This window comes from Ovis aries, chromosome 3 (genome assembly GCF_016772045.2).
Source record: "Ovis aries strain OAR_USU_Benz2616 breed Rambouillet chromosome 3, ARS-UI_Ramb_v3.0, whole genome shotgun sequence".
Classification (NCBI taxonomy): Eukaryota; Metazoa; Chordata; class Mammalia; order Artiodactyla; family Bovidae; genus Ovis; species Ovis aries.
Window position 1 is genome coordinate 218,295,390 of NC_056056.1, and position 21,574 is coordinate 218,316,963.

The 21,574-nt window shown below is 58.2% G+C and overlaps 1 protein-coding gene across 9 annotated transcripts in view; it reads left to right on the top strand.

Annotated features, from left to right (window-relative positions):
- ZC3H7B (zinc finger CCCH-type containing 7B) overlaps nucleotides 1-21,574 on the top strand; it is a 55,868-nt gene that overhangs the window by 31,185 nt on the left and 3,109 nt on the right. For 5 of the 9 annotated variants that reach the window (XM_060413585.1, XM_060413590.1, XM_060413589.1 and 2 more), the window contains 16 exons: nucleotides 30-86; nucleotides 2,936-2,978; nucleotides 3,570-3,763; nucleotides 4,046-4,367; nucleotides 5,167-5,255; nucleotides 6,027-6,126; nucleotides 7,618-7,779; nucleotides 9,790-9,995; nucleotides 10,993-11,093; nucleotides 12,054-12,235; nucleotides 15,190-15,275; nucleotides 20,058-20,194; nucleotides 20,299-20,404; nucleotides 20,544-20,652; nucleotides 20,879-21,012; nucleotides 21,140-21,303. In XM_060413585.1, coding sequence (XP_060269568.1) covers nucleotides 30-86; nucleotides 2,936-2,978; nucleotides 3,570-3,763; nucleotides 4,046-4,367; nucleotides 5,167-5,255; nucleotides 6,027-6,126; nucleotides 7,618-7,779; nucleotides 9,790-9,995; nucleotides 10,993-11,093; nucleotides 12,054-12,235; nucleotides 15,190-15,275; nucleotides 20,058-20,194; nucleotides 20,299-20,404; nucleotides 20,544-20,652; nucleotides 20,879-21,012; nucleotides 21,140-21,303 — 2,192 coding nt within the window. The remainder of the gene's footprint in view (nucleotides 1-29; nucleotides 87-2,935; nucleotides 2,979-3,569; nucleotides 3,764-4,045; nucleotides 4,368-5,166; nucleotides 5,256-6,026; nucleotides 6,127-7,617; nucleotides 7,780-9,789; nucleotides 9,996-10,992; nucleotides 11,094-12,053; nucleotides 12,236-15,189; nucleotides 15,276-20,057; nucleotides 20,195-20,298; nucleotides 20,405-20,543; nucleotides 20,653-20,878; nucleotides 21,013-21,139; nucleotides 21,304-21,574) is intronic. The other 4 variants (XM_060413588.1, XM_027968149.2, XM_060413586.1 and 1 more) reach the window with 3 other exon arrangements.

Genomic DNA, 21,574 nt, shown 5'->3' on the forward strand with positions numbered 1-21,574 from the left:
TCTTCCTGTCTCTCTCCAATCTCTGGCAGGAATTGGAAACCTTTTCTCTGCTCAGTAACGGCACTGCGGCTGGTGTGGCAGATCAGGTAGGACGCGGCAGGACCCCGAGCCGGTCCCCCCAGTCTGTACCACCGCCCTGCACCCCACCCCCTTGCCCGGGACCAGCCTATCTTGGTTCATCCATCATGAGAGCTTTGGGTTTGTTCTTGGATGTAAACAACCTCAAGCAGCAGAGCCAGGGGCAGCACACTGAAGGGCTGGGCTCAATCTGTCCCCATTCTCACCACTGCAGCCAGTCCCCTGCCTGGAGAAGAGGCGTGATGATAGCTTGGGCCTGCACCAGGCTCTTGAGGGCAGCCCTGGGACCCAGAGCACCGCCCCCCTCCCAGGAGGGGCCTCCTGGGACCACAGGGGCAGAGTGGGGGTATGGAGCGCGTCTGCCATGCTGGGAGTGGTCCCTACACATTAGAGTCAGGGTTAGGTCACTTCAGGGGGACCGTTGGGGGTACCCTCACTCGTGGACCCTGAGAAAGAAGCCAATGGCAACAGGAAGAGTGGGAGTAGGACTGAGAAAGAAAGGCAGTTGAGATCGGACCCCCAGGCCTTGTCTAGGGGGCATGGTAGGGCCCTGCACATGTCAGACCCCCACCACCCACCACACAGGAACTGCTCAGGAGGACTTGGGGAGGGGGACAGGCTGTAGGAGCTGACCGTGGCTCGTGTCCCGCCTCCTTGTTGTACACAGGGGGAAACTGAGCTCAAGAGTGACAAGGGGACTTGGCCAGCGTCACACAGTAGGGCAGCTCATTCACTCGTTCACTCCACAGACTCCCAGGGACCCCTTCTTGGCTCTGGACTGCCGCTGGGCCAGAGCTGAGACAGGCATGTCCTTGCCCTTGGAGGCCTGCCAGGCTGCAAGGGAGGCACATGCGGGCCTGCCTGTGTCGCGTTCAGGATGGTTTGTAACCAGAATTGCCAGGCCTGCTGCATACTGGGTCCTCAAAAAAAAAACTAAATTAAGGGAAGGTCGTAGTCTGTTCTGGCCACTGTAACCAAATGCAAGGAATTTCCTGGTGGTCCGCTGGCTAGGACTTGGCAGTCATTACTGGGGCCCCAGGTTCCATCCCTGGTCAGGGAACTAAGATCTTGGCCACGTGGTATGGCCAAGAAAAAAAAAAAGCAGTCATGTGCTGGGTGACTTACGAATAAGAAATTCATTCCTCATAGCTCTGCAGACTGGAGGGTTTCCTGCTGTCACTGGTGGTATGACCTAAAGGAAATGACGTCATGTCCTGGCCTTAGGTTGCCTCTGTAAAATGGAAACAACGCTGGCGCCCGGGTCCCTGGGTGGGTGTGTGGCTGGCATAAGGGAGTGCGGTGCCCGAGGCAGGGCTGGGCCTTTCGGGTCTTTCCAGGGCAGTGCAGGGGAGCCCCTGCAGGTCCTTGGGGCCCATGAGGGGGTGTGTCTGCTCATTACAGCGGGCAGAGTGGCTGCTGAGAAGACATCTGTTGAATGACTGAATGATCATGGCCAAAGGGCCACAGCACATATGGGTGGGATGCTCAGCTCCACAGGGGCCAACCCTCGGGGTCCACTGAGTCTGCAGCCAGGGGTGCCGTGCATGGCAGTGGGCGTGCTGCCAAGACAGCCACCCATCCCTGCAACCTTATGGATCCCCCACTACATGTTGGTCACAGGGATGGGAGTCTTTAAGAAGCCCAGGCAGAGAGGACTCCACGGTGGAAAGGACCGGGTCAGACCCTGCCTCCCTGTGCTAGCATGGTGCCATGTGTGCGTGCACACGTGCACACGTGCACACGTGCACACACACCCCCACATCCACCACACACTCCCACACCCACATTCCACCCCCTACACAGAGTGGCCTGCGGACACACGTGGGACGGAAGGACGGGAGGGGCCCAGCCGGATCCCCTGACCTTCCAGAGGTCTCACTCAGATGCTGCATGTGAGCCTGGCTGCTGGGCTCCCCACCAGATTCTCCAGCGTGGAGGTGCCAGCCAGGCAGTCATTCCCTGCGAGCCCACAGGACGCTCCCTGTGGTCTGGAGACAGCGAGGCCCCGGGGCACTCTTGGCAGCGTGGGGAGCCAGATGCAAGGAGGGCTGTGAGATCCAGGACCAGAAAGAGCCTGAGGCAGCCTTGGCCTCCTGCTCACCTTGGACTTCACTGAGCAGCCAGGCTGCGGGCAGGTGCAGAGGAGGGAGCTGCTCACTTGAGGGCCTGGAGGCAGGTGGGGAAATGCAGGCCACAGCCCAGTGCTGGACACAAGCCAGGCGAGTCTGCTTGGGCCAGGCGTGGAGGCCGGTGGACGAGAACGCCAGCTTCCCCAGGCCAACCTCCTGGTGGCCTGGATTTAAAAGTTGATGTTTCACATTCGACTGACACACGTAGAACTCCCTGTTTGTCAGGCACTGTTCTAAGCTCTGTACAAATGTCAAGTGATCTTATCCTTTTAGCAGCCTGGGGAGGAGGGTGACTGTGCTGTCTTCATTTTACAGATGAGGAAGGGGGCCCAGAGAGGATGGGGGACTTGGCCAGGCCCACAGGGCAGGCTTGGGCTCAGCTTTTCCTCCAGTGGGAGGTGGCAGGGGAGTCCCACCTGGGCCAGTTGGGCCTGGGGCTATAACTGGGTGAGGGGACACTGGTCAATCAGGAGACTGGTGTTTTAGGCTTTGAGCTGTGACCTGTCCACGCCTGGCATGTACCTGTAGGGCTCAGTAAAACACCCCCTGGTGATAGGCAAGGAACCAGCTCAGAGGTTGCATCGCCTCCCTCCAAGGACACTCTAGTGAGAGGCAGACACAAGGCCCCTGCCCAGCCGGCCTGGTGGTTAACACAGCGGGTCACTCAGGGAGGGGGCCCTCCCAGCCGTGTCTGTCTGTCTGACCCGCCCTGTCCCCCTTCTTTACAGGGAACTTCCAATGGATTGGGGTCCATAGATGACATTGAAACAGGTAGTGTCCCTGACTCCAGATGACGGGGTGGAGATGCGCCCTGAGGAGAACTCAGCCCCTCCCCCACCACGACCCCAGGGGGTCAGCTGGGTCAAGCCCCTGCAGATCCCTGGCCCTGCAGACAGGGCTCCTGGGGGCTCTCTGCCCTGGGGACTGCCTGAAGCATGAAAGAAAAGAGTGGGTGCAGGAAAACAGACTCCCCTGCAGGGCGAGTCTCCAGCCTGGGAGGTACGGGGCCACCTCCATGGGACCCAGCTGGGGGTCCACCTCTCTTGAAGTCCCCCTCTCCTTTTATCTTCCTCACTGGCTTCCAGGAGGGGTCACAGTTACAAAGTGTCCTTGAGAGGGGGCATTGCGTACCCCAGAGATGGGCACTGACCTGGCCCATCTGGGAGATGCTGCAGGACTGAAGGCCCCTCCACCGGCTGAGCCTCCCCGTGGGGTCAGGCCACAGGGAAGGCAGGGCTCCAGGCTCCAGGGAGGCAGGGGAGGAGGGCAGGCGGTGGCTGAGGAGCCCAGGGCCCCAGGCCAGCTCCCCCATTCCCACCAGATGGGACCCCCTGCAGCTACTGAGCCCACCCCCATCCACAGACTGCTACGTGGACCTGCGAGGCTCCCCAGCCCCCCTCCCCTCCACCCCCACGATGCCCCTCTTCCCTCACGTTCTGGACCTGCTGGCCCCCCTGGACAGCAGCAGCAGGGCCCTCCCTGGCACTGAGAGCCTGGACGACTTCTCCGACGGGGACGTCTTCGGTCCGGAGCTGGATACCCTCCTGGACTCACTGGTGAGTGGGGCTGTCCCTTCCTGTTCCCGGAACCCCTCTCCCCCCTCCCCGCTGGGACCCCATCACAGCCTCATATCCCAGGTGAGGTGGAGGGAAGGCCCCGCATTCGTGTCGCAGTGGGAAGACTGAGGCCTAGGGGAAGGCGGCTCGCGCTGGACGAAACACGAAAAGCACAGAACATGCATCCAGGAGGGACTGAAGGTCCACCCTGCAGAACAGGCCCGGGCACTCACATCCCACTGGTGTTCTCCTCCAACCCCTCCCTCTGTTCCCATCTCGCAGTCCCTGGTGCAGGGTGGCCTGCCTGGCGGCGGTGTGCCCAGCGAGCTGCCCCAGCTGATCCCCGTGTTCCCCGGTGGGACCCCGCTGCTGCCCCCTGTGGTGGGGGGCTCCATCCCCGTGTCCAGCCCGCTGCCCCCTGCCTCCTTCGGGCTCGTCGTGGACCCCGCCAAGAAGCTGGCGGCCTCCGTGCTCGATGCCCTGGAGCCCCCAGGCTCAGGGCTAGACTCCCTGGACCTGCTGCCATATTCGGAGACCCGACTGGACGCCCTCGACAGCTTCGGGTCATCCCGTGGTTCCCTGGACAAGCCCAGCTCCTTCCTGGGTGAGGCCTTCTGCCACCACCTGAAAGTTGGCAAAATGCCATCTGTCTCTAGTCTCTGGAGAGTGCAGCTGGGATGACAACTCTTTCCTGGTCTGGGGCCCCGGGCTTTGCGTCTCCTGTGATGCCCACCACAGCGTGGGCCGAGACCTCAGGGACTGGGTGACTTGCTTAAGATCAAGAGCAGGGCTGGGATATAGTCTGGTGCTCTCTGCCCAGCCTCCCAGGACCCTGGGATCGCCAGACCTAGGTGGGAGGATGATCCTGGGGCTGGGGGCAGGATGTAAGGCCATGGGCTCCTCCAGCATCACTCTGACCTGGGACCCTGCAAGGAAGCAGACCTTCCTGGGCCTCTGTGGGACCAGTTTTCCGACAGACCTAGCCTAGAGTGCTCGCTGTTGATGGGAATTCTCAGGGGGCACAGGTGGGCTTCATGGAGACTTCCTGGAGGAGGTGACAGCTAGCAGGATCGCCTGCCAGCCGACGGAGTGATGCTACACAGGCCTGGTGTTGGAGGGTCTGGTGGATGAGCAGAGGCATTCCCCATAGGGTGGGTGGGCTGGGGGGCCTTGAAGGCCTGAGGCTGGTCTCGGAGGACCGGGAGCCAAGCTGAGGACCTCAGGCTTTCTCCCAGGGGCTGTCAGGGCATAGAAGGTGTAAGCGTGGGGTGGACGAGCCCGAGCTGGCAGGCTTCTCTGTCCCCGGGCCCACATAGGAGAGCATGTGTGGCCTGGATGGCTTCTCCAAGTTGGAAATACAGAAGAGAAATACAGAAACACTGAGGGCCCCTTACACCCTTCAGGGCAGGTGACCCCTCTGTCTTCTCGCCCAGAGGACGCCAACTCACAGGACCATCGTCCCCCGAGCGGTACTCAGAAACCAGCCCCCTCGGTGAGTGACTTGGCGAGGATGGATGCCCAGGTACCTCGTGCTCTCCAGGGGGTGGAGGCAAGGCGCTGTGGGCTCCAGAGTGGGGGTGAGCCCTCAGCTTGGGATGAGGTCCAGCATCCCTCAAGAGCAGGCGGGCCAGAGACAGTCTCTTCCCGGCCCTTCCAGACCCTTCCTGGACTGGTGGCATGCTGGAGCAAGCAGAGGGCTTGGCCCTCGCTTTTCTGACCAGAGAGGACACTGAGGCTCAGAGGGCTGAGTGATCTCTCCAGGGTCATTAACATCCCTGATCTCAGGATTCAGCCAGGTTTGAGTTGAGGAGAGCATCTGTCCAGGACTCAAGTGACCTAGACTCTGGCCTCAGCCAAGACAGTAGCTGTGTGGCCCTGGGAAAGCCACCAAACCTCTCTGAGTTTTGCCTCCTTCCCATCTAATGAGGCCGTGGGGGCTTGGGAGAGAGGATGGGTTGGGGGGTGGGGGCGGGCTGTGCTTAGGCCCCAGTCAGGGCCACTCCTGTCTCACTCCTTTTACATTAGACTTTGACTCAAGGAACGGTTCTCAGGCACCTCGACTAGGCTGAAGTAGCCCTGTTGGATTCTTGGATCATGTTACAAGAACCTCCCTGTCTGGGAGGCTGGGGGAAGAAGGAGGGTCCGGGCTGCGGTTCAGCTCTTGGTTGGGATTGTGGGGGAGTGTCACACTTCTGGTGCCCAGGCTGGCCCTGGTGGCTCCAGCCACTGTCCAGCACCTAAAGCCAGCCTCCTCCTGTTACAGCCAGAGCCTTCCATGCCCAACACCGCCTTGCTCATCAAGAACCCCTTGGCTGCCACCCACGAGTTTAAGCAGGCCTGTCAGCTCTGCTACCCCAAAACAGGTAAGGCCACACCTCCGTGCTCCACCCCTCTGCCCAGAGATGGCAGGGGTCTCAGGAACATAGCATCCCAGAATGACAGAAGCCCAGTGCACCCATCAGAGATAAGTCTGGGAAGACAGAAGCCCTGCTGCCTGTTTAGAGCAGCTGGGGATGTCGGGGGGTGGGGGAGCGGGGGCAGGGACTTTCAAAACTGCCAGAAAGGCTGGAGGAGTGGAAGCCAGGAGACACCATCGGGCTTGTAGGCTACTTCTCCACAAGCTGAGGCCCAGAAGTGGGGTACGCTGCTCACACAGAGCTCAGGGGGCTGCTGGCCAGTATCACGGCTATCCCACAGCCCAGAGGCTGGTTCCTGGCTGTGGAAGGCAGGGTCTAGCTAGCTGCCACAAACATATCTGCTGAGAAAGTGCAGCCTGCATCTCTGTCCACAGTCACCTCTCCATCCACCTCTCACTGGGTGAATTCAAACCTTGCCTAGAGTCCAGCGGACGGAGGAGTCTGAGAAAGGTTATTTCCTGGGCTCCCTGTCCCCAAACCCAAAGGAGACTGTAGGAGCAATTCTGGCTAGGTGCCCGGTGTTGGTAAACAATTTTCAACACACCTAGAATTTCAGATATCTAGACTCACATCATTTCATCTGCCAGAATTCCACAGTCCTGACGTTTCAGAATAATATTCTCTGGGTATCTCAGGGTTACAAATCTTCCCAGTCTGGAATTCTCCATCTCAGAGGGGCTGGAGTTGACAGGACCTCAGAGGTCATCTATTGCTGTCATCCAACCCCTCCCCGTCACATGCATGTCGCACCTGCCAGAGTTGTCCTACGAAGCCCATGGCCCTGCAGGGCCAGGGGGCAGAACGCCATCTAGCTGGGTGTCTGTGCCCACGAGGAGGTCTTTTTCCTTGTACGGAGTGCATCTACTCCCTGATCCGCAGGGATCTACTCCCTGATCTGCTTCCCTGCTAGGGAAGCAGAGCTTTTGCCCACCAGGTGCTGGCCAGTCACGTCGCGTGGGTCCCCGTGAGGGACCTTAGTCCTCCTGGTCTCTTTGGGGAGACTCACCCCACTCCATTGTTGGAGGAGAAGAGTCCCTTGGTCAGAAGACTGGGGAGGACCAGTGGAAAGAAGAAAAGGAGCATGGAAGGGAGGTTAAGGAAAGCCGGCCGCACCTCCCTGGGCAGGAAAAGGAGGAGATGGAGCCTGCTCTCTGCCAGGCTGTCTTCACCATTTGTTCCAAGGAGACGCTGACATGGTCAGGCTTTCTGACTGCAGAGTCAGGGCGGTGGTGGAAAGGGGGTGGGTGCTGAGAAGGGGCTCCTCGGAAGGAATCTCCGGCCAGCCCCGACACCCTGTCCGCAGGGAGCACAGGCAAGGAACTGGCGGGAGGCCCAGAGGAAGGAGGTGGGTTTCTAGGTGGCAGGGGCGTGGCCAGTCCCCGTCCCCCTTCAGTACTGCCTCGGGAACCATAGTCCCAGACCTCCCTTCCCCCACAGGCCCCCGGGCGGGCGACTACACCTACCGCGAGGGCCTCGAGCACAAATGCAAGAGGGACACGCTGCTCGGCCGGCTCCGGAGCGCCGAGGACCAGACGTGGAAGCGGATCCGGCCCCGGCCCACCAAGACCAGCTTCGTGGGCTCCTACTACCTGTGCAAAGGTGGGTGGGCCGCCGCAGGGGCGGGCGGCACGGCCAAGGGCCCAGCGGCCCACAGCCGGCCAGGGCTCTGCACCTCACCGCAGGCAGACAGGCAGACAGGGGTGGTCTGGAGAGGATGGAGTCCATGTAGGAACAAGCAGCTCCGGCCCTGACCAGCTCTGCAGACCGACGAGAGCCTCCGGGTGTTACACTCGAGCTGGGGCCTCAGCAGCTCCTGGGTGGGAGGGTCAGACAGTTCTGATACGCTGCTGGGCCCCAGAGGGCTGTATGGGAAGGATGCGGAGAGAATCTGTGTAAAGCACTGGAGACTGGACCGTAGTAAAGGCTTGACAGACACTAGCTTTTAAAAATTCATGTGTTGTCATCATCCTCCCTCCTGGCTCCTGTCGGGTTGACAGGTCGTGGATATTCGGCAGGTACCTCATTTGCTTTCTTCTTCTTGCCAGCCAAGCGTCTGGGTGCCGTCTGGGTGCAAGACCTGAACAGTCTTGATAGTGTTCAGAGCTTTAGAGTGTCACCCTTTTGTTCCCACTGTCACACGTCCTCATGACAACTCTGAGTGAGGAAACTGAGGCTTTGGGAGCCCGCCCCAGGCTCCGCCTTTGTCTCCCAACCCAGCCCGTGGCAGTAGCCCACCCAGGCTTTCTGAATCAGCTCGTTGTCTTCCCGGCTGGCTCTCTTAAGAGCTAGCTTCATTTTTTAAATATTTGCTTGCTTAGCTTTGGCTGTGTCGGGTCTCGGTTGCGGGATCTTCCTTTGCAGCATGTGGGCTTTCCTCTCAAGTTGTAGCACATGGTTCAGTTGCTCCACCACGTGTGGGATCTTAAGTTCTCTGACCAGGGATTGAACCTGTGCCTCCTGCATTGAAAGGTGGATTCTTAACCACTGGGCCACCAGGGACGTCCCTCAGCTGGATCTTAAAGGCTGGTCATTTCTGAGCTTGAAGGTCTCCTCTGGTCACGCCCCAGCCAGTGTGGATGAAGTCCCGATTCCACAAGGCCTACGAGTCCCCCATCGGCCCTGAGCAGTTGCCACATACCCTGAGCCCTGACTTTTGCACACGTTGTACCCTGGGGACCTGGTCTTCCTCTGCTCCTCCTTCAAGCAGTGCCCCGATCTTGGGAGCCCCCCCAGGGCTCCCCGATAAATGCAGAGTTGGTCACAGTGCAGAGCCCACTGACTGTGGGGTCTCTTGGCCACCGGCCTGCTCATCCCTGTGTGCCAGCAAGCCTGGCCAAGGGCCAGGGGCGACTTAGAGTGTGAGGGAGGGGGATGAAGAAAGAAAAGAAGTTCCCACTGCCAGGAAATGGCTGGTCTCCAGGTTATAAACCTGCTGCCTTCCCAGCTCCCTGGCGTCCAAGAGTTTTATTATTATTTTATTTACTATCATTACTTTTTATTTTATATATTATTTCACTTAATTCCTATAACAACCATGTTCTCGTTTCATGGACAGCTGAGGCTCAGGAATAACAGGGAATCCCCAGCCCACGTCTGCCAGACCCCAAGGCCCATGCTTTCCGTCACCAGTGGTATTTTCCTACTGACTAATAGTAATAATAGTAAAACCTCCCATGTTTATTTAGAGGCTTATATATGTCTGGGCTTCCCTGGTGGCTCAGACGGTAAAGAATCTGCCCACAGTTCGAGAGACCCCGATCCCTGGGGTGGGAAGATCCCTTGGAGGAAGGGCATGGTAACCCACTCCAGTGTTCTTGCCTGGAGAATTACAAGGACAGAGGAGCCTGGTGGGCTACAGTCCATGGGGTTGCAAAGAGTAGGACACAACTGAGCGATTAACACTTTCACTTTCTATATGTCTACAAAGCCCATTTGTGCCTGCCATCTTGCCTGGTCCATACACAGCAGCTCTGTGCAGGGGAGGAGTGGGGGGAATAATCCCCCAAGCCCCACTGGGTGGCTGCCTGGCCGGCCGGCCGCGGTAGTGGCCGCGAGGGTGCTGCGGTGCCGTCCGCCTGGCGGAACGTGTGTCCTGTTGCCTCTTTGCAGACATGATTAACAAGCAGGACTGTAAGTACGGGGATAACTGCACCTTCGCCTACCATCAGGAGGAGATCGACGTGTGGACGGAGGAGCGGAAGGGCACCCTTAACCGCGACCTGCTCTTCGACCCGCTGGGGGGCGTCAAGCGCGGCAGCCTCACCATCGCCAAGCTCCTCAAGGAGCACCAGGGCATCTTCACTTTCCTCTGTGAGGTACCAGCCCCTCCCCAGTCCATGCACAGACCGGGGTGGGCTCCACGGTGGGCGATGAGCCTGGGGACCCGAGGGTTTTGGAGGCCTGCCCTTACAATGAATATGTTCCTGGGACTATCAGAAAGTTAGGCCCATAGGACCCTATGGCACTAGAACCCAGACCCTATCCAGTCTCCTCATTTTGCGAAGGTGGAAACTGAGGCCACAAAGAGAAGGAACCACACCTGGCTCTTGACTTCTGGCTACCCGAGGCCAGACTCAGGTGCCCTAGGAACTCATGCTAAGCCCCCTGCACTTCCTCATTCAGCTATGCTGGCTTCAATGCCCATGGCGCCTTCCAGCCCACTTCCCTGCCCATGTCCAGGCCAGGCCCTCTCCCCGGGGTGCCCTCCCCATATCTCTGCGTCTTGGACCCTCTGAGTCTCAAGGGTGATGCCAGCAGCCCCACCAAGCTGTTCATTTCCTCCCCAGAGCTGTCACAGGAGACCCTGCTGGCCCCTGCCTCCCCACCAGGCATCACGTGATACGGGCAGGGACAGGCTCCATCTATGGGAAGTGAGGGGTGCTGGGTCTGGGTTGCCAGCAGGGTTTGGTGCTGCTCGGCCAGCCTCCATCCTTCACACAACCAAGCCTTTCCTCTGACTCTTAGAGCAGGTGGGCCTCCCGCTCCCTTCAAGGGACCACAGTCTGCAGCCTAGAGGTTGCGTAGACTTCACAAAGCACCTGCAGTTCTGTTAGATCTTTCTTCGGTTTCACAGTGAATCTGTGGGACAGAGCAGGTGTGGTTTTTCCCTGGGTTACAGCTGAGGAAAGGAAGGCTCAGAGATAAGGAGTAACCCCTGCCCCAGGCATTTGGAGTGGTGGGATCAGAGAGGTGGAGGCCACAGACCCTGGGGTTTCCTTCCTCACCCCCCTGACACAGGGCAGGCTTGCAGGGACCCAGTCTGTCCCTCTGGGGTGGCCATGCTGGGTCCCAGCCCACCCCCTCCCCGGGCAGATCTGCTTTGACAGTAAACCCCGGATCATCAGCAAAGGCACCAAGGACTCTCCGTCTGTCTGCTCCAACCTGGCTGCCAAGCACAGCTTCTACAACAACAAGTGAGTGAGGCCCACAGCCAGACCCATGGCCTGGATCAGAGAGTGGGCAGGTGAAGAGGCCCCCGGGGCAGCTTAGATGCCTAGGGAGCAGCTGTGGCCATAGGGTGGGCCTAAGGTGTCAAGGCAAGGGGCAGGATTTGAGACTCAGATCCAGCATCCCCTGGAAAGGACAGAACCACATGTGCTGAGCATCTACTATAGTCCAAGCATTTTCTTGCATATTTTAATGATCTCTGCAGTCATTAAAGTCCTCCTATGTGGAGGAGTGAGTGTCTCTGATACATAGTTAACAAAGCTGAGGCTCAGAAGCCACTTACTTTACTCAGACAGCTGGTGAGGGCCACATCCCTGACTCCCATCCAGCGCCCTCCACTGTCCTGACACAGGCATCAGACAGTGAGTGTGAGAGGCTGGTGGGGTCCAGCACCCACCTATGCTCCCTCTGATTCCTCTTGGCTGTGCCCCAGCCTGGGTTGATGAAATCAGAGTTGGGTCCAAACCCCAGCTCAGACACTGGTCTGTTTTATATCCTCTGACCTCTGTGACCCTTGGTTTCCTCTTCTAAAAAGTGGATGTTAATCCCCATCTCCCAGGGTTACTGGGAAGGTAGTTAAAATTCCCAGCCTAGAGGAGATGCTCAGGCGTCATCCCTCCGGGTACAAGACCAACTCTGGGGCATCAAGCTGGGGAATCCAAGGGAGATGCCCTTTCTGGGGGTCTGGTGCAGCTCCTTCCTAAGCCGATTCCAGGGTGAGGCTGGGAGAGGGGCACACTGCTGGGGTTTGTAGCAGACCTGCCTGAGCATAGGACCCCCGCCCCTTCCCTCCTGTGCCAGTGGTGAATAGGGGGAGGCAGCCGGGTAGGAGACCCTCATCAAGTGTCTGGCACAGATACCAGGGAAGGGGCCTCGGCCAGGGATGGGGGGCTGCAGACTGCATCATGCCCACCCCCGCCCGCCAGGTGCCTGGTGCACATCGTCCGCTCCACCTCCCTCAAGTACTCCAAGGTTCGCCAGTTCCAGGAGCACTTCCAGTTCGACGTGTGCCGCCACGAGGTGCGATACGGCTGCCTGCGCGAGGACAGCTGCCACTTTGCCCACAGCTTCATCGAGCTCAAGGTCTGGCTCCTGCAGCAATACTCAGGTGAGGGCTCAGGTGGGGGCTCAGGTGAGGATTCAGGTGGGGGCTCAGGTGAGGATTCAGGTGGGGGCTCAGGTGGGGGCTCAGATGAGGATTTAGGTGGGGGCTCAGGTAAGGGCTCAGGTGGGGATTTAGGTGAGGGCTCAGGTGAGGATTTAGGTGGGGGCTCAGGTGAGGATTTAGGTGAGGGCTCAGGTGGGGATTTAGGTGGGGGCTCAGGTGGGGATTTAGGTGGGGGCTCAGGTGAGGATTCAGGTGGGGGCTCAGGTCAGGGCTCAGATGAGGATTTAGGTGAGGGCTCAGGTGGGGGCTCAGGTAAGGATTCAGGTAGGGGCTCAGGTGAAGATTTAGGTGGGGGCTCAGGTGGGGGCTCAGGTGAGGATTTAGGTGAGGATTTAGGTGAGGGCTCAGGTGAGGATTTAGGTGAGGGCTCAGGTAAGGGCTCAGGTTGGGGCTCAGGTGGGGGCTCAGGTGAGGATTTAGGTGGGGGCTCAGGTGAGGATTTAGGTGAGGGCTCAGGTGAGGATTTAGGTGAGGGCTCAGGTAAGGGCTCAGGTTGGGACTCAGGTGAGGATTTAGGTGAGGGCTCAGGTGAGGATTTAGGTGGGGGCTCAGGTGGGGGCTCAGGTGAGGATTTAGGTGAGGGCTCAGGTGGGGATTTAGGTGAGGGCTCAGGTGGGGATTTAGGTGGGGCTTAGGTGGGGCTTAGGTGAGGGTGAGAGGACTTTGGGGTTCAGAGGAGGGCAGTGATGTTGTGATGGGGGCTGTAGAGAAGCCAGGACTTCCTGGACATCCTAGGACTCAAAGGAGAGTCCGGGACTCCCAGGCCCAGAAGACCCTGGGTTTACCCCTGTGTGGGCACTGCCAAGAGGAGCCAGGAGGCAGGGCTCCACGGGCCACCTGGGTGGTCTGGTCACCAGCGGCCCCTCACCGAGCCCCACTGCTCCTCTGTGAGGCGGTGATGCCAGCTCCGCCTCAGCGACGAGGAGGTTAAGGGCCATTCACTTGTTTGCGGGCTCACCTGACGGGATTCCTTGAGCACCGACTCCGTCAGGGTCCTGGGTGAGCATGTGGAGGCCCCTGGCCTCGGGGCCCTGGGATGTACACGAGAGCAAGGCAGACAGTCAGACGGGGAGGTGAGGGACCCTCCATCCTTCTGCTCCAGGAGGCACACTGTCCCCTGCTGCCTGTCATCGTTCACTTAGCGGCATGTTTGTTGTGTGTGTGGATCATAAAATAACAGTGCATCTAACAAGCCTTGTCTTCTGAGAGTTGATGGAATAGGGTGATAGAATTTCAGATGTACATCAGTAACATGAGGAAAGGAAAGCAGAGCAGGAGCACGGAGAGGGACTCGGGATGGGGCATTTGGGATTAGGAAGTCTGGGAGGTGGCATTTGAGCAAGGAAGGGCAGAGAGAGCGTTCCAGGCAGAGGAACAGCAAGGCTGGCAGGCCTGAAGTAGGAGCAAGGTTGATACAGAAGGAAGGACGTCTGTGAGGGCAGAGCAGCTTCATGCTGGGGGGAGGGCAGTGCCAGAGATGAGGCCTAAGAGGTGAAAAAGTCTCGAGATCATAAACAGAAATAGAAATAGTTGCATGCATGTGTGCGTGCTAAGTCGCTCCAGTCATTTCTGTAGCCATGGACTGCAGCCCTCCAGGCTCCTCTGTCCGTGGGATTCTCCCAGGCATGAATATTGGAGTGGTTGTCATGCCTTCCTCCTGCGGATCTTTCCTGACAGGGATTAAACACTGGTCTCTTATGTCTCCTGCATTGGCAGACGGGTTCTTTACCACTAGCACCAGCTGAGATTGTTCTAAATACAATGTGCAGGGTTCGGGGGTCGGGGGTTGAGCAGGTAGAGTTGTATGACCTGATCAGTGTTTTTAAGAATTCGCTCTAGCTACTGGGTGAACAGAGGGGCCAAGGGCAGATGGAGGGGGGCCCGGGGGTGTGGCTGAGGCCCGGGTGGCAGCAGTGGAGGTTGTAGAAGTGATCAGATTCTGGGTGTTTTGATGGTGGAGCCAGTGGGAACTGATGAACCAGACATGATGTATGAGACAAAGAAAGGGCATCAGGTTGACCCCAGTGGGGACTCTGTGCTAAGATGGGGAGGAGCAGGTCAGGGAATCACATCTAGGCTTGTGTGGGATGTGGGGCAGTCTGAGCTGCCTGTTGGACTTCAGGTGGAAAGGTCGAGCAGGCAAGCCAGATGTGGGGGTCTGGAAGGTCCCAGAAGAGCTCTGGGCTGGAGATGCATCCATCAGCAAGAAGGTGGGTGCCAAGCAGATGCCTGGCCAAGTAAGCCCCTACTGGCGAGCCGCCGTGGGGGAGCGGTATCCACAGGGCCAGACTGCAAATGAAGTGGGTCTGCAGAAGGAACTAGAAGACCAGAGCGGGGTTGGGAGGAGGGCAGGCCTCGTGGAAGAGGTTGTGAGCTGCCCCTCGGAGGTGCGCTCAGTGTCCACAGTCAGATTGGGAGGGTCTGGGCCACCAGGCTTGGGTGTCTGCCCTTTGCCAACTGGCAGCGAAGTCGTGGCCCCTTGGTGAGCGGGGCAGCTGGGCTGGGCCAGACATGAAGCTCTAAGAACCTGCGGGCTGGAGGCCACTGAGAAGGGGTCAGACTTGAGGTCCCTTCTGAGGGAGGCAGGGGACAGGGGAGGGACAGAGACACTGGCATGGGTACGGGGAGGCCCCTGTCATCCTGCAGAGCCCGCGTCTTACTCCTGCATCTTATTCTCTGTGGGGCCTGGAATCAGGCCTCTGTCTCCAGCGGCAGATGAACCAACGGGCCTAAAGAGCGTGCAGGGTGTCCCTGCTCCCCTTGTCTTTCCCCGGCCTAACTGGGAAGTGGGGCTCCTCCCTGGGCCTGGGGTGGCACCAACACCTCTTGGACCCCCCACCTTTCTCCTCACTGAGCTCCAGGGACGCCATGTCTTTCCCCCCTTCCCTTCCCAGGCATGACCCACGAAGACATCGTCCAGGAATCCAAGAAATACTGGCAGCAGATGGAGGCTCACACAGGGAAGGCCAGCAGCAGCTTGGTAAGACCCTGGGCTGGCATAGGGGGTGGGGTCAGCCCCCACGAGGGACATCCCCCTTTCCCCATCCCTTTGGTTTATCTCTGTGTAATGGAGAGTCCGACTGTTTGTAATCTCATGGACTGTAGCCCGCCAGGCTCCTCTCTCCATGGAATTCTCCAGGCAAGAATACTGGAGTGGGTTGCCCTTCTCTTCTCCAGGGGATCTTCCTGACCAAGGGATCAAATCCGGGTCTCCTGCATTGCAGGCAGATTCTTTACCATCTGAGCCACCAGGGAAGCCCCCATCTCTTTACCTAGTCATCATTTATCTAACAGAAAATTTTAAGAAAAGCACAAAGAATTTGTGTATAGCTTTTTCTAGATTCCCTGATGTTAACATTTTACACTGTCCACACTCACTTTGTGCTGTGTGTGTGTGTACATACACACACATACATTTATTTACAAAAACACACACTTTTCTGATCCATGAGAGAGTAAGTTGGAAACATGATGCCCCGTTACCCTAAAATACTTCAGTGTAAAAATAAGGACACTCTCTTCCATAATAGCCACAGGACAGTTACCAACATCGCCAAATTCACGTTGGGGTGATTATCCGATCACGCTGTTCTGTACACATGTGCTTAGTCGCTCAGTCGTGTCCGACTGTGACCCCATGGATTGTAGTCTGCCAGGCTCCTCTGTCCATGGGATTCTCCAGGCAGGAATACTGGAGTGGCTTGCTGTTTCCTCCTCCAGTGATGTACTGTTATTCAAATTTTTGTCACTCCTCCCCAGATCCCAGCAACACATTGTGTTCCTGTATTGTCTTGTGTGTGTGTGTGTGTGTCTGTCTGTCTGTGTGTCTGTGTGTCTGTGTGTGTCTTTGATCGCCTTTAATCTAGAGCAGTTCCTCAGTCTTTGTCTTTTATGACGTTGACTTTTTAATATTTATTCTTTATCTATTTGGCTATGCTGGGACTTAGTTGTGGCGCCTGGGGCATTAGTTATAGGATCTAGTTCCCTGACCAGGGATCCAGGCCCCTGCATTGGGAGCACAGGGTCTTTAGCCACTGGACCACCAAGAAGTCCTGACATTGACATTTTTTAAGAACCAGATGCTTTGTAAAAGGCCCACCTGTTTGGGATTGTCTGATTGGAGACATGTCACCTCCATTTGTCCCTTCCCTGGTAACTTGATTAAAGGTGCCTCCACTGGAAAGCTTTCTCTGTTGTGAAGTTAATCTCTCCTCCTTTGTCTTCCTGGAGGGCCTCTGAGACAATGTAAACGTCTTGGTGTCCCTCAACCTTTCCCCCCACTGCTCATATCACTTCCTATCCCTCTGGATCCTCACCTGGGTCCCCTGCCGTGAGCTGGGGCGTGGTGGTGTTTTCGGGAGGGGAGGCTGAGGCTCAGGACCTGCTAGAGACTTGCCCGGGGCACTCGAGCAGAGCAGCAGAGGTGGTCTCGGGTTCTCTGACAGCTCCTCTAGAGTCCACTCTGCTCCCGCCCCAGCCGCTCCATCCTCATCAGCCTGAGGGCGCCTCATTCATAAACCGCCGATCAGAATCCTGCCTGCCATCTCCAGGGCCAGAGTGAGGCTCACAGGAGTCCCTGCTCCACGCAGGGACCCCATCACCCCTGAAGCTCACACCCTCCCCAAGAGGCAGGGGTCATTGTAACTATCTGATAGAGGGGAGAGAGGGGTAGTCACAGGGCCCAGGAGACAGTCACGTGGGGGATGACTCCCTCACCATGCCCGGACCACCCGCTGGTCACCTAGGAAGGACCATGGGCCTCAGGCCCCTCTTAAGGCCCACCTGGGTATGGCTGGGAGCCAGGGAGCAGGGCAGGCTGGCCAGTAGGGTATGCCTGGGCCAGGCTGGCTGACCTTCTCGGCCTTCAGCCTCCTGGCCTACCCGCTCCTTCCTGGTCCTTTTTCTTTCTCTCCTCTTACTAGTGGCTCCTGTCCTCCACCCCTCTCCCATTCAGTCCTCTTCCCCACCCGCCATGCGGTTTATTTTTGCTCCTGGCCAGGAGCCCGGCTGGGAAGCAGTGCAGGACTCAGGCTGGACCTGCAACGTCGTCTGCTAGAGAGAGGACACCGACTCTGCACCACCGCCATTCCCCTGACCTCTCTGCATCCTACCCCCCCGAGATGCCACTCGGGCCTGGCTCAGGAACAGGCCTTCTGTGCCAGGCCTGGCTATGGCCCAGGCATGAGGAGTCTTGCTTGCCATCAGAGGGTGGGGCCGATGGCAGCTTGAGGTCAAGGACAGGATGCCAGGGTAGAAGCTGCTCAGGCCTGGTGCCCCCGGTGCAGCTGTGCCACCATACAGGGGAGCGGGAGCACCTGCCTCACATCAGATCTCTGTCCTCAGGCCACTAACCCGCAGCAGGGTTAGTGACCGCTCTGAGCCTCTGCTTCCGCTCAGTCCAGTGGGAATGACCCCAACCCCCAGGTCTGCTGCAAGAAGATGCTGAGTCTGCAGTTCTGAAAAGGAAACTCTGTAGGCCAGCGTGACTGTTCCTTAGAGCAGTGGCTAAGCCATGGGACTCCCTGGACTCCACTTATCTCACCTGTGAAATGGGCCCTCTCACACTTCTGTGAGGAATCAATGGGACGTCTTAAAATCACTGGTGACATGTAAACCTCCTGCCAGCTTTAGGCAGGCCGTGGGATCTGAACCACCTCATGTTGACTGACTTATCTAGTTATGAGGGCCAGGCCCGATGGAGAGCAGGGCCTAGAGGGTGGGGATAGAGGGGCCTGCCAGGTAGCTTTAGCCAGGTTACAAAGGTGGGATTTTACCTTGCTGTTGGGATGTGTGTTAACCTGGGGCTGAGCCAGGCTGCATGTCTCCCAGCAAGAGGGTCATTCAACACCCAGGAGGGACTTTCCTGGCAACCTAGCACTTAAGACTCTGAGCTTCTGACATAGGAGACACGGGTTCAATCCCTGATCAGAGAACTAGGCTCCCAAATGCTGGGTGGCAAGGCCAAAAAAAAACATCCAACAAAGTGAGAGCCCCCTCCTGCTCAGAGGAGGCCCTGGTCTAGGCAGTGCCAGGGACAGAGGATCCTCCCATGGCAGGAGAGGAAGAGGAGAGGGCTGCCTGGAGGGGTGACCCCACATCTGAGGCCCCAGGGAGCTTGGGGAGGTCTAGCCGACAGGAGGGCCAGCAGGGTGGCCAGCACAGCTGGGCGAGGGGTTGCAAGTGGTAGGAGACAAGGCTGGTGGGCATTCCTTCCATCTCTCACCCGCCCCCCAACCCTGCCCCAGGCAGGAGTGCAGAAGAGCAGGCCCTTCTGCCTGCAAAGGAAAGGCTGAGACAGAGAATGGAAAGGAACCTGGTGGGGCTTCAGAGAGGCTGGGACTTCCCTAGTGCTCCAGTGGCTAAGACGCCATGCTCCCAATTCAGGGGGTATGCTGAGCTAAAAGATCTCGCAGGCCATAATGAAGATTGATGATCCTGCATGCTGCAACTGAAACCTGACACAAACAAATAAAAAATTAAAAAAAAAAAAAGAGTCCAGGGCTGCTCAGAAGTCTGTCCCACAGACAGGCTAGCAGGCTTCTCCAGCCCCACCCTCTAGGCCCTGCTCTCCACCAGGCCTGGCCCTCATAACTAGATGAGGCAGTCAGTCAATGTGAGGTGGTTTAGGTACTATGGAAGCCCATAGGATGGCCAGCTGCCACCTAGGAGAACTTCAGGGAAAGCTTCCTGAAGGAGGTGGTGCTTAAGCTGAATTTCAAAAGTTTCCAGAACAAGTCTGATAGACAGGGGCATTCCAGGCATGTGCAAAAGCAGGGAGCTGAGAGGTCACAAGCCATGCCCAGGGACACTCCAGCAGCTCCACAGAGCAGGCCCTTGGCGACTAGCCAGATAAGGTGACAAGCACTTCTTCAGGAGACCAGAGCCCTGTCCCAGGCCTGGCCCACACGCTGAGAGGCCATGGGGCCCAGAGTTAGGGGGTCAGTTCAGTCCAGTCACTCAGTCATGTTTGACTCTTGGCGACCCCATGGACTGCAGCATGCCAGACCTCCCAGTCCATCACCAACTCCTGGAGTTTGCTCAAACTCAGGTCCATCGTGTCATTGATGCCATCCAGCCATCTCATCCTCTGTTGTCCCCTTCTCCTCCTGCCCTCAATCTTTCCCAGCATCAGGTCTTTTCCAATGAGTTAGTTCTTCACATCAGGTGACCAAAGTATTCGAGCTTCAGTTTTGGCATCAGTCCTTCCAACGAATATTCAGGACTGAATTCCTTTAGGATTGATTGGTTTGATCTCCTTGCAGTCCAAAGGACTCTCAAGAATCTTCTCCAACGCCACAATTCAAAAGCATCAATTCTTCGGCACTCAGCTTTCCTTACGGTCCAACTCTCACAGCATTCATGACTACTTGAAAAACTGTAGCTTTCAATAGCTGGACCTTTGTCGGCAAAGTAATGTTTTTGCTTTTTAATATGCTATCTAGGTTGGTCGCAGCTTTTCTTCCAAGGAGCAAGTGTCTTTTAATTTCATGGCTGCAGTCACCATCTGCAGTGATTTTGGAGCCCAAAAAAGTAAAATCTGTCACTGTTTCCATTCTTTCTCCATCTATTTGCCTTGAAGTGATGAGACTGGATGCCATGATCTTAGTTTTTTGAATGTTTTAAGCCAGCTTTTTCACTCTCCTCTTTCACTTCCCACCAGTAAGTGGGAATGGACCTGCTGACTCCAAGGCTCCAGGCAGCTTGTATGTCAGACCCCGGGGCCTCAGCCTGGTCCTGTGGCTTCACCAGCCCCTCTCACCAGCAGGGTGCCCCGCGGACCCATGGGCCCAGCACCTTTGACCTGCAGATGAAGTTTGTGTGTGGCCAGTGCTGGAGGAACGGGCAGGTGGTGGAGCCCGACAAGGACCTCAAGTACTGCAGCGCCAAGGCACGGCACTGGTGAGCCAGGCTCCATGCAGGGGCATGGGTGGTCGGGGGACGAGCGCCATGGGTGAGAAAGCTGAGCTCTCTGTGGAGGTCACACAGCCCGCTGTGTCCTGCAGCTGGACCAAGGAGCGGCGGGTCCTCCTGGTGATGTCCAAAGCCAAGAGGAAGTGGGTGTCGGTGCGGCCGCTGCCGTCCATTCGCAACTTCCCACAGCAATACGATGTGAGCACCAGGGCGGGGTGCAGGGTGGCATCGGGGCTTCGGATGTGAGGCCTTGGGGCCCAGGAGGGCTTGGCTGCTGGCTGGGGCCGTGACACCATCCAGCAGGACTCAGCAGACTCTCCCCACGCCCCCCTTGTAGCTCTGCATCCACGCACAGAACGGCCGTAAGTGCCAGTACGTGGGGAACTGCTCCTTCGCACACAGCCCAGAGGAGAGAGACATGTGGACGTTCATGAAGGAGAACAAGAGTGAGTGGGCGGGCGGGGTGGGGCGGGGCGGGGCTGACCCCCACCCGGCAGGCCCCAGGGCACCCGCTGAACCTCACTTTGCTGCCAGGGCCCTGCCCCGGGCCATGCCCTCTCTGGGTCTCCAGTGGACCAGGCAGCCCTGCAGCTGGGGTCCCACAGGGGTCGTGGGACAGAGTGGAGGGAGGATCCATGCTCACCAGGCCCTCCGTCCCTTCTTGCCCACCAGTCCTGGACATGCAGCAGACCTATGACATGTGGCTGAAGAAACACAACCCTGGGAAGCCAGGGGAAGGGACGCCTGTCGGTTCACGGGAAGGGGAGAAGCAGATCCAGATGCCCACGGACTACGCCGACATCATGGTAACGCCCACCCACAGGCTGGTCCCAGCTTGACCCGGCGGGGCCGAGGGGAGGGCCTCAGTCTCCCGGGGGAGGCGGTGTGGGCAGAGGGGCAGGGAGTGGGCACCCACGGTGGCCATGTCCCCAGATGGGGTACCACTGCTGGCTCTGTGGCAAGAATAGCAACAGCAAGAAGCAATGGCAGCAGCACATCCAGTCTGAGAAGCATAAGGAGAAGGTGTTCACGTCCGACAGCGACGCCAGCGGCTGGGCCTACCGCTTCCCCATGGGCGAGTTCCGGCTCTGTGACAGGTGCCCCCCGGGGAGGGCCGGGCCGGGGGGCCAGGGTGGCAGGGCCTGGAGGGCTGTGGGGTGGCTGGCTCTGGTTCTGCTTGGCCGGGAGGTGGCAGACGGGGGTGGGGTGTCCAGAAACAGTCGCTCCTGGCTTGAGGACCATGGGGGCATTGGAGGCAGGGACCGCTCCTCCCGGTGTGAGATCCTCGGGGAAGGCTAGGCCAGGCTCGCTGTCCTGGGGCTGACGCTGCTTGGGAGAGGCTTGTTGTTGGGGGGAATGGGGACTTGC